Genomic DNA, 13950 nt, shown 5'->3' with positions numbered 1-13950 from the left:
GTGGGTCCATATGGTGCCATGGCTTGTAACCAGGGTTTCCACATAGAACATTTGGTGTATAGTGACTGCTTTAGTTCAGAATTTACTAAAGGTCTTTCTAGAAGTCCCCAATATATGATAGTCTGTTGGAAAGGGTCTGGGCGTGTGGGCCTGGCCAACAACATTTGTGAGGATGCTCCTATGGGTGCCGAGCAGTTAAAGGAAGTTCCGTCCGGGAAACTAACCCTGAGTCCATCTGGTGAACACAAAATGGAGGCGTTGGTCTTTATAAGTATGTCTCTTCCTAACAAATTTGCTGGGCATTGTGGCGAGAGTAAGTAGGGGTGTGAAAACCTTTGTCCTGCTAGTACAGAGGGAAGGGGATGGGTGAGCGGAAGGTATTCTGTTTGTCCTCAAAACCCCACCACTGCCACAGATTCCGGAGAGGCATGGGCGTGGTATTTAGGATCTTTTACCGTCGAATACCGTGCTCCCGAGTCAACTAGAAAAGGTAAGTTGTCTCCGCTTACTGCGACATTAATGAGGGGTTCCGACAGTCCCCTCATTGTGGAGCGTCCTAGGACTCCCTATGTTTGGTATTGTCCTTCTTCTGGATACCAGTTATAACCCGGTTCTCCGAACACTGGGAACTGTTGGGGTGGAGAGTCACTTCTTATCTTCCACTGGATTCTACTCCTTTAATTTCCCAGGGAAGGTTTCACACAAATTATTAATTTCTCAGGGAAGGTTTCCCACAAACTATTCTTTCTCAAACAATCAAACATTGTACACAGATATATTAGTATCAAACATTGGCCCCAAAAAGAACCTTGAAAAGGACATGTGTGTGCGTTTGGTAAAGAGGAAGTGTATGTGTATGTGTGTGTTGATATCTTGGTCAGGGAGTGTATGTGTGTCAGGGTATCTGGGAAAGTGTGTGTGTGTGTGTGTGTGTGTGTGTGTGTGTGTGTGTGTGTGTGTGCGCGTGCGCGCGTGCGTGCGTGCGTGCGTGCGTGTGTGTGTGTGTGTGTGTGTGTGTGTGTGTGTTGGTATCTTGGTCAGGTAGTATATTGTGTGTGTGTGTCAGGGTGTCTGGGAAAGTGTATGTAAGAAGGTTTATATATATATAGGATTACTTAAAAACAGTCCCAAATAATACATGTTCACTTCAATACCATTCAAGATAATACCTGTTTACTTTAATACAGTTTAGAACAATATCTGTTTGCTTTAATCCCTTTTTTTGATCTCACCTTCAGAGATCAACTTATACAGTACACAGCATTTGGAACATAACCACTGTCATTCTTTTCTACTGTCTGTTCCCCAACATTTATATAAATCCATCAGTCGCTGGGATTTAGGGCACTTTAAACCTTTAGGAACAGTCCACCATAACAACTTCTTATGACAGTGGAGGGAGACCAAAATATGTTAAAAAATTGTCCTTGTCGGCTGATGGATTTATATAAACATGTCAAACATGTCACCGGTCCCTCCTGGGGGTCCTGGTGTTTTTACCGCCACTTGAGGAGCTTGCAGAAAAGGGTTCCCTGGCCCCATGCTATATGGTGGGGGTTGTGCGGGGTCTGGGAGGGCCGGGTATATTAGGGGTGTGGGGACCGGGGGAGGTGTGACCGCTGTGTCTATTTTTTCTGCTTCTGCTTCTTTCGGAGCTGGCTGCGCTACGAGTGGTGCCTGAATGGCGGCTGATCGTGCTCCAGCCATGGCTACCGTGCGTGCGGCAGCTGACAAGCCATAACATGTACGGGCTAGTTCTTCTAGGTCTTCCCTTTTGTCTTGGTGTTTTTTCCATCCTGTCCATCCTACTTTTATGGTTTTATGTCTGGTCAGTGTAGTGGAAATGTTTATTATATCCTTATATGCTTAAACCAAATGCTTCTCATAAATGTCATGTGCTGTTTTCTTCTTCTTCTTCTTCTTCTTCTTCTTCTTCTTCTTCTTCTTCTTCTTCTTCTTCTTCTTCTTCTTCTTCTTCTTCTTCTTCTTCTCTACTTTGGGTTTATTCCCAAGCCCTTCAAGGCCACAGAGCTGCTATGGCTACTGGGAGACTCACACAGTCACACACGAACTTCCCTACTCTGAGAACCGTTATGCTATCTCCCGCTCAAGGCCAGGTGTCTAATAATAATGTGACTGTGTGAACACAGATTTCTCACGTTCCCACTCATTTCCTATATAACCTTTGCTTTTTCATTGTACTACGCACACTCTGGCAGACTATTCTATGCTCTGTCAGACCTGTGTCTATATTATATCTGTATCATGTATTTGAAGCTTCGAATAAATAACCAAAAGACAGCTCTGTTCGATTCACCATTTATTTGTTTTGATCACTTTGACTTGTACTCTCCAGCTGTGTTGGGTCCTAGATTTCCATAACAAATGACGTTGTCGGCAAGATCTCTGTATGTTAGATTGCGGACACCTCCGGACGCTGGTGGTCGCACCAGGATCCTTGGATCCTCCTCTACCTCGACAGAAACCGTACGGGACGAGAGGACCAGCGCCGGGGTGGAACCGATTGACTATTTCTGTTCACAATTTTTTTCAAAAAGAGGTAACCACAAAGCGATATTTAACTGAAAATACTAGGGAAATGTTTACTCAGAATTGTTCTTCCACACTTGCCCCTGCTAACATCTCAGTAAATGAGCTAGTAGATCATTTTAATTCAATAGATAGATAGATTATAAATGCCATTGCTCCAACTAGGGTAAAGGAAGTGACTGGGAAGAACATATCTCCATGGAGAAAGGCCATGACCGTGAGAGCAGAAAAAAGAGAATGTCGAAAAGCTGAACGCAGGTAGCGAAAAATAAAATCTCCAGGTTCACTTTGAAATCTATAAAGAGAGAATTGGCCTTTATAATTTGGAATTGAAAAACGCACGACAGTCTTTCTTCTCTGACATCATTACCAAAAACAAAAACAACGCACGTGCCTTGTTTGCTACCGTCGACAGACTAACTAACCCCCCAGTGTCAGTAGCCTCTGAATTTCTATCCACCTTCACTGACAAAATTCAGAAAATCAGACAAGCAGTCAGTGCCTCTGCATCAGGAACAGCAAATGTGTTGTCTCTGTGTCCACCTAATATCAATTAAAACACCATGACACAATTCCATCAGATTAATGATAAAAACCTAGAGGACATTATTCAACTTCTGAAATCCTCCTCCTGCTGCCTTGATATTATTCCAATAAGATGTTTTTCGTTGCATGGCCTCAGATCTACTTCATATAGTAGACAAATCTCTTCGCTCAGGTATTTTTCCACAGGCCCTGAAAACTGCAGTCATTAAACCGCTCTTAAAAAAGAATAATCTAGATGCTTCAGTAATGAACAATTACAGGCCCATATCAAACCTCCCATTTCTAGGTAAAATCATTGAAAAAGTTGTTTTTCAACAGTTGAGTAATTTCTTGCATTTAAATAGTTGTTTTGATGTGTTCCAGTCAGGCTTTGTCCAAACCACAGCACTGAGACTGCTCTTGTAAAGGTCTTTAATGACATCCACTTAAACACAGACAGTGGCAGAACTTCAGTGTTAGTATTATTAGATCTCAGTGCTGCGTTTGACACTGTTGACCACAGCATATTACTAGACCGACTGGAAAACTGGGTGGGACTTTTGGAAACAGTTCTAAATTGGTTTGAATCCTACTTAAAGGACAGAAACAACTTTGTTTCTATAGGTAAATACACATCTGAGTTGACAAATATGACATGTGGGGTTCCTCAAGGCTCCATCTTGGGGCCTCTTCTCTTTTACATCTACATGCTACCACTGGCTCAGATAATGAAAAACAACAAAATAAGTTACCATAGCTATGCAGATGACACACAAATTTACGTAACAATTTCACCAGGAGACTATGCTCCAATTCAAACACTGAGTAAGTGCATTGAACAAATCAATGACTGGATGTGTCAGAACTTTCTCCAATTAAACAAAGATAAAACTGAGGTAATGGTTTTTGGAGCCAAGGCAGAACGTTTAAAAGTTAGCTCTGAGCTTCAGTCTGCAATGTTCAAACCAACAGATAAAGACAGAAATCTAGGTGTAGTCATGTGTTGTATATGTAAGACTATGGACTACGACATTTAGGTTGACCGTTTATTGAACACGTTGGTGCATACGCTTCCATGACAACACCACAACAACACAACTGTATCCGGTTCACACATCCCAAAACTCCCGGTGCCATCTTAAAGGCACAGTCACAACTGATGTGACACATACATAACAATGGACTCTGACCTGAGTTTCAACAGTCACATTAAAACAGTTACTAAATCAGCCTACTATCACCTAAAGAACATATCTAGGATTAAAAGACTAATGTCACAGCAGGATCTGGAGAAACGTGTCCATGCTTTTATCTTCAGTAGACTGGACTACTGCAATGGTGTCTTCACAGGTCTCACTAAAAAATCTATTAGGAAGCTGCAGCTGATTCAGAACGCTCCTGCTCGAGTCCTCACTAACACTAAGAAAGTGGATCACATCACTCCTGTTCTGAAGTCTTCACACTGGCTTCCTGTGTGTCAAAGAATAGATTTCAAAATACTGCTGCTGGTTTATAAAGCACTGAATGGTTTAGGCCCAAAATACATTTCTGACCTCCTGCTAAATGATGAACCATCCAGATCTCTCAGGTCTTCAGGGACTGGTCAGCTTTCTGTCCCAGAGTCAGAACTAAACATGGCAAAGCAGCGTTCAGTTATTATGCTCCAAACATCTGGAACAAACTCCCAGAAACCTGCAGGTCCGCTGCAACTCTTACTACTTTTAAATCCAGCAAGAAGACTTTTCTTTTTGTCGCTGCTTTTAATTGAACTATTCATATCTTAGACTGCACTGTAACTTTTATCCATGTATTTCTTCTTTTAATGTTTATTTTATTATCTTTTCTTTTTAATGACTGATTTTAAATGCCATTTCTTAATGTCTTTCATTTTTTGTAAAGCACTTTGAATGGCCTTGTGTTGAAAGGTGTTATATAAATAAACTTGCCTTGCCTTGCATAAACACACCACTCATGCTTGATTGTCTGCACACAGATCCAGAAGGCTTCCTGCTTCTCGGTGGTGGGGGGAGATGAGGTTGGGAGGAAGGGGACTATCTCGCAGTACTTCACCACGCTTCACTGCCCCGTGTGTGACGAGCTGACCCAGCTCGGTGTGTGTTCGCGGTGCCGCACCGAGCCGCAGCGCGTCGCAGTCACACTCCACCAGGACATGAGACAATGGGAGAGACAGCAGGAGCAGCTGCTGAAGGTGAGACCCCCGCCCAGCAAAAACACAGGGAGTAATCATTTTTCCAATGTGTTTTTTATAAGAAAAGGTACTATTAATTTAAAATAATGACCTAAGTTTTCTTAAAGCTCCTCTATTTCTTTCATGTATCATTTCAAACAATGAATGTATTAATGTTGAGAGTTTGTGTGTTTTGATATAAAACAAATGAGGCTATTATCAGATCGCTTTGATATCTTGCACTCAAGAGCTTCTACCGTGTAATAAGACTCCAGGGGATGAGCCCCACGTTCGAGGCCCTTGCTGTGAATGTGAACAAGAGCATCAGCAACCTTTCTTACATCCTCGTGGGCCACTCTGCGGGCTACATTGGGGGCTCCCTGTTCGGAGGCCTTCTCTTTGACTGCATGAGCCCCCACCTGCTGCTGGGTAACACTCATTCACATGCTTTATATGTTGTACACATTTTTTGACATACATATATGTGTTTTTAAAACATTATTTTATGATGGACTATTATTACGACAATTGTGTGTGTGTGTGTGTGTGTGTGTGTGTGTGTGTGTGTGTGTGTGTGTATGTGTGTGTGTGTGTGTGTGTGTGTGTGTGTGTGTGTGTGTGTGTGTGTGTGTGTCCAGGTGTGTAGGAACTGCACTGGCAGTGCCGAGCGGCAGGTGTCCTGTGTGTCCCTGGACTGCCCTGTCCTCTACAAGCTGTCCCGGGTCAACAGACAGATCTCCAAGGCCCCCTACCTGCGGCAGCTGCTGGAGCAGTTCTGATTGGCTCCCGGCTTCCTGCTCACTTGGTGCTATGTGCTGCCCCCCCCTTCCCCATATCAGTGTTTAATTGTCCACTCAGTTGTAAAGGTTTCATTGAGCCCTGGTGGGTCTTCATGTGTCTTGTGACTGTTGTTCGTTTGACTGTGTGTCTGCATAAGCTGCTGCGAGTGAAGCTGACCCTGGATCTGATGCACAATGACCTGTTGTGTCTCGTAGCAATGTGAAGGAGCTCCTCACTAATCTCCAGAACTCACTACATTCAGACCACTAATAGATTTCCCTTCATATTGTATGGACTGCAGTCTTTGTGTCGATAGTTCCTGTCGAGCTCCGTCTCTAATCTCATAAAGCTCCAGCCACGAATGCATCAATACTGTTATTGTGCATTCTGTTTGAGGATGCCACTTTTCATGATTGTACTGATGTTCATTTGGCAGACATGACACTTTGTACTCTACAGTGTAGGAACTGGAAACTATTTTGTTTTTTCTACGAATCTGGGACTGTTGCAATACTGTATTTTGATAATTGATGTCATAAAGAGTTTATTGTTTCCTTGTGCATATGTGGTCAAGTGAACATTTTCCATTTTCTGCGCAAAAGAATTAAACCATGTTGAGATCCAATCTTCAATTCTGCAAACAGCCATACAGGATCTGTGTATTTGTATAAATGTAAAAGATATGAATGAAGGAGGTGTTCTTGTTTGTTTTTAATGGACATTGCTGTAGGTGGAGGTTTGAGATTGATATAATAAAATGTAATCAAATGTCTTCTGTCAATGATTCAGTTATAGAAACACGTTGGCAGTGACGACACAGGATGTAGAGATCCATAGAGCACAGCACGTTCCCGAACACGACCACAACTAAATCCACTTCATTCAAATCTTACAGCTATCATCACATCCTGTCCTGCTGTTAGTGAAAACACTGCAGCGGTGCAACACATTGGAAACATACTTTTCATTATTGTAGTTGTGTGTCCTTGAGCAAGGCACTGCATTGCGAGTCCTGGGTCCTCTGGCCGCTCTGTGGAGGGAGCAGGCCGACAGACTCCCTGAAGAGAATCCATGCTGTGTCTATTTTCAAACCTCGAGGAGAAATATGCTTCAAAGGAGCCGAGTCGTCACGCTGAGGATGGTTTCTGAGCTGCACAGGTTCCGCTCAGACTGAGTGTTTCATTGAATGCTAATCCTTTTGTTCAGTGAGGGCTAGAGGGCCTCAGTCTCTCTTCTCTCTGTCCATGGAGAGCAGTAGTTTGCGTCTGGGGGACTCTCCACCCAGGGACATTGTGCTGGAGAAAGAGGCTCCGCCTGCCACCTCCGTCAGGGGGCCGCTCTCTGTTGGAGCCGCGACGTCGGGGGGAGAGGGAGCCTTGCTGGGGGAACTGATGAGACTCGCTGTGTCATCCATTTCAATCACCTCAAAGTCTGCATCATTCCGCTGATCCTCCTCCTCCTCCTCCTCCTCCTCCTCCTCCTCCTCCTCCTCCTCCTCCTCCTCCTCCTCCTCCTCCTCATTGGCTCCTGAGTCCAGCAGCGCCTGACGATATTCGCTGTCGTCTGCATCAGGCCGGCCCCTGACGCGGGGTTTCCTGCTCTGGCTGCTGGGGGCTGAGGCCAGCTTGTACATGACGGGGAAGAGGATGGAGGTGAATGTGGCGGTGATGAGCGACAGGTACATGAGCAGGGGCTGCTCCGGGAACTGTCCCAGCAGGGAGCCTACAATAGCAGGAAGCACCATCTCCCCCAACGCGGCCCCCATCACGAAGACTGCGGCCGTGTGGCCTGTCACTGTGGTGTACTGCTCCAACCAGGAGATGCAGCTGGGAAAGATGGTGGCCATGGAGGCGCCGTACAGACCGGTGCAGGCCCACACCGCCACCTGCTCCCTGCTGAAGAGGCAGAGCAGCAGGGAGGACAGGGTGGAGCCCACCAGGCTGAGCAGGATCATGGTGCCCGGGTACATGCAGGCCGCGAAGAAGATAGCCAGCCCCCTGCAGGCAGCAAACGCAGCCCAGAACAGGGCATTGAGCCCGGCCGCCTGGGACTGATTCATGTGGGCGTAGTCCTTGGCGAAGGTGAAGATGAAGGTGCCGTACGCGTCCTCAGCACCTACATAGGCAAAGAAGAAGAAGAAGAGCAGGGCTATGAGAGCCGTGTGATGTTTGGCCAACAGGGGCTTTCCCGATGTCTTGCGTGCTTTTTCACGTGACGAGCTGCTGCGACAGGAGAGGATGAAGAAGAGGAGGGAGATGAGGAAGATGAAGCAGCCAATGACGATGTAGGACCACATGGGTTTGAGGGTGCTGCTGTGGACGTAGCGGATCAGTGTGTGGGCGGCAGGCGCTCTGGTGACCTGCTCCGCGGGGACAGGAAGTGACGAGTCTGCTGCGAGGACTCCTGCACTGCTGTTGCTGTCAGACCCAAACAGCAGCTTGGCGATGATGGGAGACACGAAGGCCCCGGCTGCAAAGCTGAAGTGCAGAGCCTGCATGTGGGGGCCCGCCTGCTCCCCCCACGTGTTCAGTATGAGGACGTTACCAACTGGGGACAGGAAAACCATCGTTAACACATTTCTGAAAGGCTCCCTTTCAACACAGCAAAACACAAACTCAGTTGCTACATAAGAACTTATTTTCTTAAGTATTCACTGAAGTTTAAAAGTACCTAACGGAGGTCAGATTCATCTAGGATACAGTGCGCCACGACAGTGTTCAGATGTTAGCGTTAGGGATGCCAGCGATTATTCGATTATTCGTTACAGTCTCCAAAATCGAATATTATTTTTAAAAATCGATTTTATTTATATATATTTTTTTTATTATTTATATTTTTTATTTTATTATTTATGTATTTTTTTTTTTCTGGCTTAGTTTCAACCAAAATATATATAAATATATATGCTAATAATAGTAATAGTATTAATAATTGTAAATGGCCATTGGTCACACCACCAGTTTGTTTTACTGTAAACTTGGAGGAAGCCTGCGTGCAGAGCAGACTGCTGCTGCAGCACGCTACACGTGCGTGTGCGCGCGCGTGTGTGTGTGTTCACCTGTATCCAGGATCCCTGTGGTCAGCCCGATGCTGGACATGAGGCAGGTGAGGAGCAGAGCCTGCCTACAGAAGGGGATGGCACACATTCCCACTGAGGTGACCAGCAGAGAGCAGCCTGAGGACAAGCAGAGGAGGGAGGAGGGAGGAGAGAGGAGAGAGGAGGGAGGACAGAATCCTTGCGTAACTTTGAAGAACCTTTACTCTCGTTGTTTGATCAAATGTAATGAAGGTTCGTCACAGAATAGTATGAATTAAAAACTGTGTTCCAAAAATACTATAGCATAATATATCCTCAAAATAAAGAATGTAAAAAAAATATATTAGAGCATGGGATTTCAATGTTTAAAAGTCAACATAGTGCATCTTAAGAATTATTCAAAATATGTATAGTACGTCAAAAACAGCTTTTCCGCCAGGATGCTGAACTCTCTCCCCTCCCTCCTACCTCTCCCCCTGCCCCCATTGGACCTGGATTTTAACACCTCCCCTCCCTCCCACACACACACACACACACACACACACACACACACACACACACACACACACACACACACACACACACACACACACACACACACACACACACACACACACACACACACACACACACACACACACACACACACACACACACACACACACACACACACACACACACACACACACAATTGTCGTAATAATAGTCGTCCATCATAAAATAATGTTTTAAAAACACATATATGTATGTCAAAAAATGTGTACAACATATAAAGCATGTGAATGAGTGTTACCCAGCAGCAGGTGGGGGCTCATGCAGTCAAAGAGAAGGCCTCCGAACAGGGAGCCCCCAATGTAGCCCGCAGAGTGGCCCACGAGGATGTAAGAAAGGTTGCTGATGCTCTTGTTCACATTCACAGCAAGGGCCTCGAACGTGGGGCCGGTGATAGAGATACTCATCCCCTGGAGCAACAAGAGACCAGGAGTTACACTGACTGAGTCGCTGTGAGTGACAGGTGCTGCACGCTAAAGAACAATGCACGCTTCTGGCTGTATACAGCAGTCGTTACTGCTTCCTGTCTGGTCCTCCAACTGCATCTCCTGTAGCTGATACCCTGGCACTTGTAGAAGTACCAATCTGAACTATCCCTTTCATATTTAATCCAATTGTTTCTTAAACCATAGAGCACAGGGATGGGCCAGCTGCTTCATTGTTGCTGCAGGAAGTGTTTGCTGCGTTAATGCAGGATGGAACATTCCAGAACACAAACTGGTGTACAGTATGCTGAAGGTTTTCCCATAACCTGGTTGAAGAGCAGGTTATGCATGTAGTTTGTCCTGTCAGTGCAGGTTCACTCCAGGTGACTGGATATCATGACACTTCCTGCACATTACAATAGACCTGCAGAAAGTGCAAACAAACCAGTGAAATGAACTAAATGGCTGAATTGCTTTTAATTCACTGGCAGGAGCGACAAGTGAGAAGGAGACAAGTGAGGAGGAGACAAGTGAGGAGGAGCAAACAGTGAACAAGGAGGGAGAGATTGAACAAAGAGAAAGAGTAGAGGACAGAGAGACTAAAGAAGGTGGAAGAGAGGCTGCAGGTTATGGAAAGGAGAGAGACATGGAAAGTGAATGTTGACAATGTGTTGTGATCATGTTAGCCTCTTCTGCAGGTCCAGATCATTAATAGTAACAGTCAACTGATTCTTATGCATCACACTTTCAAAAATGATTTATGTTGCAGCCCACTGACATGGTTTGAAATCAATATATTATCCAATGTGTGACCCCCCACAGGACTTAAAAAGCACCTAACTAGATCATGAAAATCGCCCAAATCTCGGGGGGGGGGGGGGGGGGGGGGGGGGTATAACCCCCAAACATGTTTGGACCTCTGTATTTAGGAAATCCTGGATACGGCCCTGCTGCTGACTGATAGGGAGCCCATTCATATCATTCATATGTAAGGCTGTGTGGCTGCAGGTCAGAATGAAGAAAACACTAGATCATAAAGGTTTGCAGAAAACCTCATATACCCGAGTGCTTGCACAGAGTCGATGCTTCCTGATAGCACTAAGTAACAGTAGTTATTAGGCTATATAACCAAGATAACAAGACATATGGTAGGCTACTTGAGCCACAGTTGTATGCTAGTAAATGAAGAGAAGGCTGGATGAGGTCTCCGTTGAATATTATTTTCTATAGAAGTACACAGGTTTAATTATGAAATAAATGTACCAGACCAAGGAAAGCTGCACAGAGCGCGAGGGTGACTATCCAGCGGCCAGTGCTGGTCCTCCTGCCTGCCTTCAACGCGCTCTTCAGCCCTCTGCCGGTGTCCTTCCTCTTGTCAAACAGGGTGTCCTCGTCGTCCTCCATACTGGCGAAACGAACGTGCTTCTTTTTAACGACGGTGTCTTGTGAGGCCGACGAAGACATACCTGTCAGTTTGACAGTGCTGACGAATCTGACGATGATGATGTCAGAACGCTGTAACAGGAGTACTGTTGGAGCCTATAGGACCAGGTCCGCACTCCGCGCAGATCGTTTGGTTATGGCCAGAGCAGGGTCTGACCATCCCTCAGTTCCGGTGAGCCGTTCCTGGGAAGTAGAGGCAGTATCTAGAAAAACAGATTATGCTTGTAAAACTAATTGGACTTCGTACTCCGATTTGATTTGGTATACATTTGGTACTTTAATCACAGTTCAGCAAAGTACATTCAATTTGATACAATACCACAAAGCGCTTTGGACTCCTTCTTGAGGTCTCACCGTGACAGGCCAGTCAGCGTAAGATCCCAGTTGAAGAGAGCGCCGAGTACTGAATACATCCTGCATATATACTGTTCCTAGCGGAGCCCCCACCCTCGCTGCTCTCCCTTGGTGCAAGCGGAGCCCCCACCTTCGCTGCTCTCTCTTGGTGTAATCTGCCGTTGCTACCCTAGCAACACCCAGTTTTAGCCAAGGTCAGAGCCAGCGCCCAACTCACTCTTCCTAATTTCGATGTGTCTTTGTTACCGCCTTATCTGGTTTTCGCTCACAAGACAGTGGCGACTTTTGGTCGGGTGACACATACTCGTAACATGGTGTTCCACATTCTTGTGGTTTGTAGTTTTGAAGATAACAGGATGCAGCCGGCCAACTGCTGGCTTCTCAGCAGTTGACTTTAACACAGTACTTTTCCACTCAGACAGCTCAATGTTTTAGCTTTTCCATAATAGGTTTACTATATCTTATATTCACTGTTACTTTTGCCTTATCTTTATCCTTCACTGCTTCCCCTCCTCTCTCCTCGGTCCTCCGCTCGCATCTCCTGTGGGCGGGACTAAGTCTTGAGGAGGGGAGTCGAGGAGGGGAGTCGAGGAGGGGACATTTAAGAATTGAGAAGCCACAGTCAGGTCGAACCGGATGACAGCGGGGCCTGTTCGCTAACGGTTCGTGTCGCTACCAGTCCGCTGACATGGCGCATCAATCAACGGTAAATGTTGCCCATTACTTGCCCAGTATTACTTTGAATATTATTATTGTGATTAACGTCACAGTCATCTGAAGAACGAACCCAAACCTTGTTGTTTTTATTAATTGTATTACAAATTGATATCAAATAAACAGTAAGCATTGGTAACACAATTTCCAAAGTTACAGTAAAATAAAAAGGACCCTGACTCGGACAATACACAATCCAACATGTTCAACAGAAGAGAATCAGTTATATTGTTTGTACATATGGTACTTTACATATATATATATATATCTGTTTGTTTAAGGTGTCCAGGTGATGCAGACAGGCTGGACCAGAGAGTGAGAGACAGAACTGGACTCCTCACAGCAGTGAACTTTAGCACAGGTACAAATACTCTTTTTTCATACTGTACAAAGAATCAAGAAAGATATTGGTTTAAATGAATGAAGTATTGACTTGAATACACTGATATACATTCCATTAAACAATACTAAATACTAGATCACCTACACATCAGTTAAGTTGAGGGGTTTTTCCATGCAAAAAGTTACATTTAGATGTTAACAAGCAATATGACTGTCAGCTTTCTAATGTAATGTATTGAAGGCAAAGATATTTAACACATAGTGAGAACTGCTACTATTTATCTCTCAATATTGTCTGTAAAAAACTTGGTAAAAGATATTCTTTCAGTGAGACAACAGAGCAAGCTTCTACAGTTGCACTACGTTTTGATAACAGTTAAATATTATTTTGATAATAACATATATTTCAATGTTGATGAATTTCATACTGTTCATTCATAATCTGATTACAATTAAAAAATAATTATATCAACAGCCCCATAACACACAAACACACCTCTTTCATAAATAACACACTTGTTCTGCAATAATGTTTTATGTTTCCTGTAATTTTTGTTAGGAAAGGACATGCCTGAAAGACACGACATCTTCTCCTTCTCTGAGGGTCAAGAAGAACATCCAAGAGGAACATTAAAAGCTGATGTTATGAGATTTTAAGACCAGTACAGGACATTCACTAAGAAACTACTTTTATTGTGAAAACAAAGATCTGCACACCGAATATTTTTGTAGTCTATCAGGACCATCATTTGTTTGTGACGCTGCCTGCACCTCAGAGAAGGGGTGGTTATAGTCAGGCTTATAAAAAACAGTCAGCTGATCGAATGCACCTATTTCCACATCTACACTCCATCAGCTGATTATTTCTATTTGCCTCACTTTATGAGCTTCACATCACTTGTGCCTTGTACCGTAGACTTTGCAACGTCACAAATAAATGGGGCCAATCTTCAGTCAGATGTGAATGTGTAATCTAACATTTTCAGTAAGAATAATGGACAAAGGAGTGCAAATACAAATACAATTTATTGAAATGTGAA

The 13950-nt window shown here is 44.5% G+C and overlaps 1 protein-coding gene and 2 long non-coding RNA genes across 3 annotated transcripts; 2 read left to right on the top strand and 1 right to left on the bottom strand.

The window, feature by feature from the left end:
• Positions 1-4908: 4908 nt before the first annotated feature.
• On the top strand, positions 4909-6688 carry LOC117439516 (uncharacterized). The gene is made up of 2 exons (XR_004551165.2): positions 4909-5284; positions 5902-6688. It is a non-coding gene; the product is annotated as an uncharacterized lncRNA (long non-coding RNA).
• Positions 6689-6739: 51 nt separating this feature from the next.
• LOC117439515 (sodium-dependent glucose transporter 1-like) lies at positions 6740-11873 on the bottom strand. Its single transcript, XM_034075423.1, has 5 exons — positions 11820-11873; positions 11321-11703; positions 9874-10042; positions 9102-9218; positions 6740-8590 (listed from the first exon to the last, which is right to left on the bottom strand). The coding sequence occupies exons 2-5, from the start codon at positions 11519-11521 to the stop codon at positions 7266-7268; spliced, it is 1812 nt and encodes a 603-aa protein (XP_033931314.1). The 5' UTR covers positions 11522-11703; positions 11820-11873; the 3' UTR covers positions 6740-7265.
• A 630-nt stretch (positions 11874-12503) lies between these two features.
• On the top strand, positions 12504-13567 carry LOC139433118 (uncharacterized). Its single transcript, XR_011642683.1, has 3 exons — positions 12504-12560; positions 12850-12929; positions 13470-13567. It is a non-coding gene; the product is annotated as an uncharacterized lncRNA (long non-coding RNA).
• Positions 13568-13950: the final 383 nt, after the last annotated feature.

Source organism: Pseudochaenichthys georgianus, chromosome 24, assembly GCF_902827115.2.
Source record: "Pseudochaenichthys georgianus chromosome 24, fPseGeo1.2, whole genome shotgun sequence".
NCBI classification, from domain to species: domain Eukaryota; kingdom Metazoa; phylum Chordata; class Actinopteri; order Perciformes; family Channichthyidae; genus Pseudochaenichthys; species Pseudochaenichthys georgianus.
The sequence above is the reverse complement of the archived record's forward strand: the minus strand, read 5'-3'. Positions and strand labels throughout refer to the sequence as shown.

Excerpts from the sequence above, each read along its gene's own strand:
- LOC117439515 (XM_034075423.1), bottom strand. The coding sequence starts at position 11,521 with ATGTCTTCGTCGGCCTCACAAGACACCGTCGTTAAAAAGAAGCACGTT. Across the intron at positions 10,043-11,320 it reads GTGCAGCTTTCCTTGGTCTG|GGGATGAGTATCTCTATCAC; the intron begins GTACATTTATTT and ends TTGTTGCTCCAG. Across the intron at positions 8,591-9,101 it reads CACAGGGATCCTGGATACAG|TTGGTAACGTCCTCATACTG; the intron begins GTGAACACACAC and ends TCCTGTCCCCAG.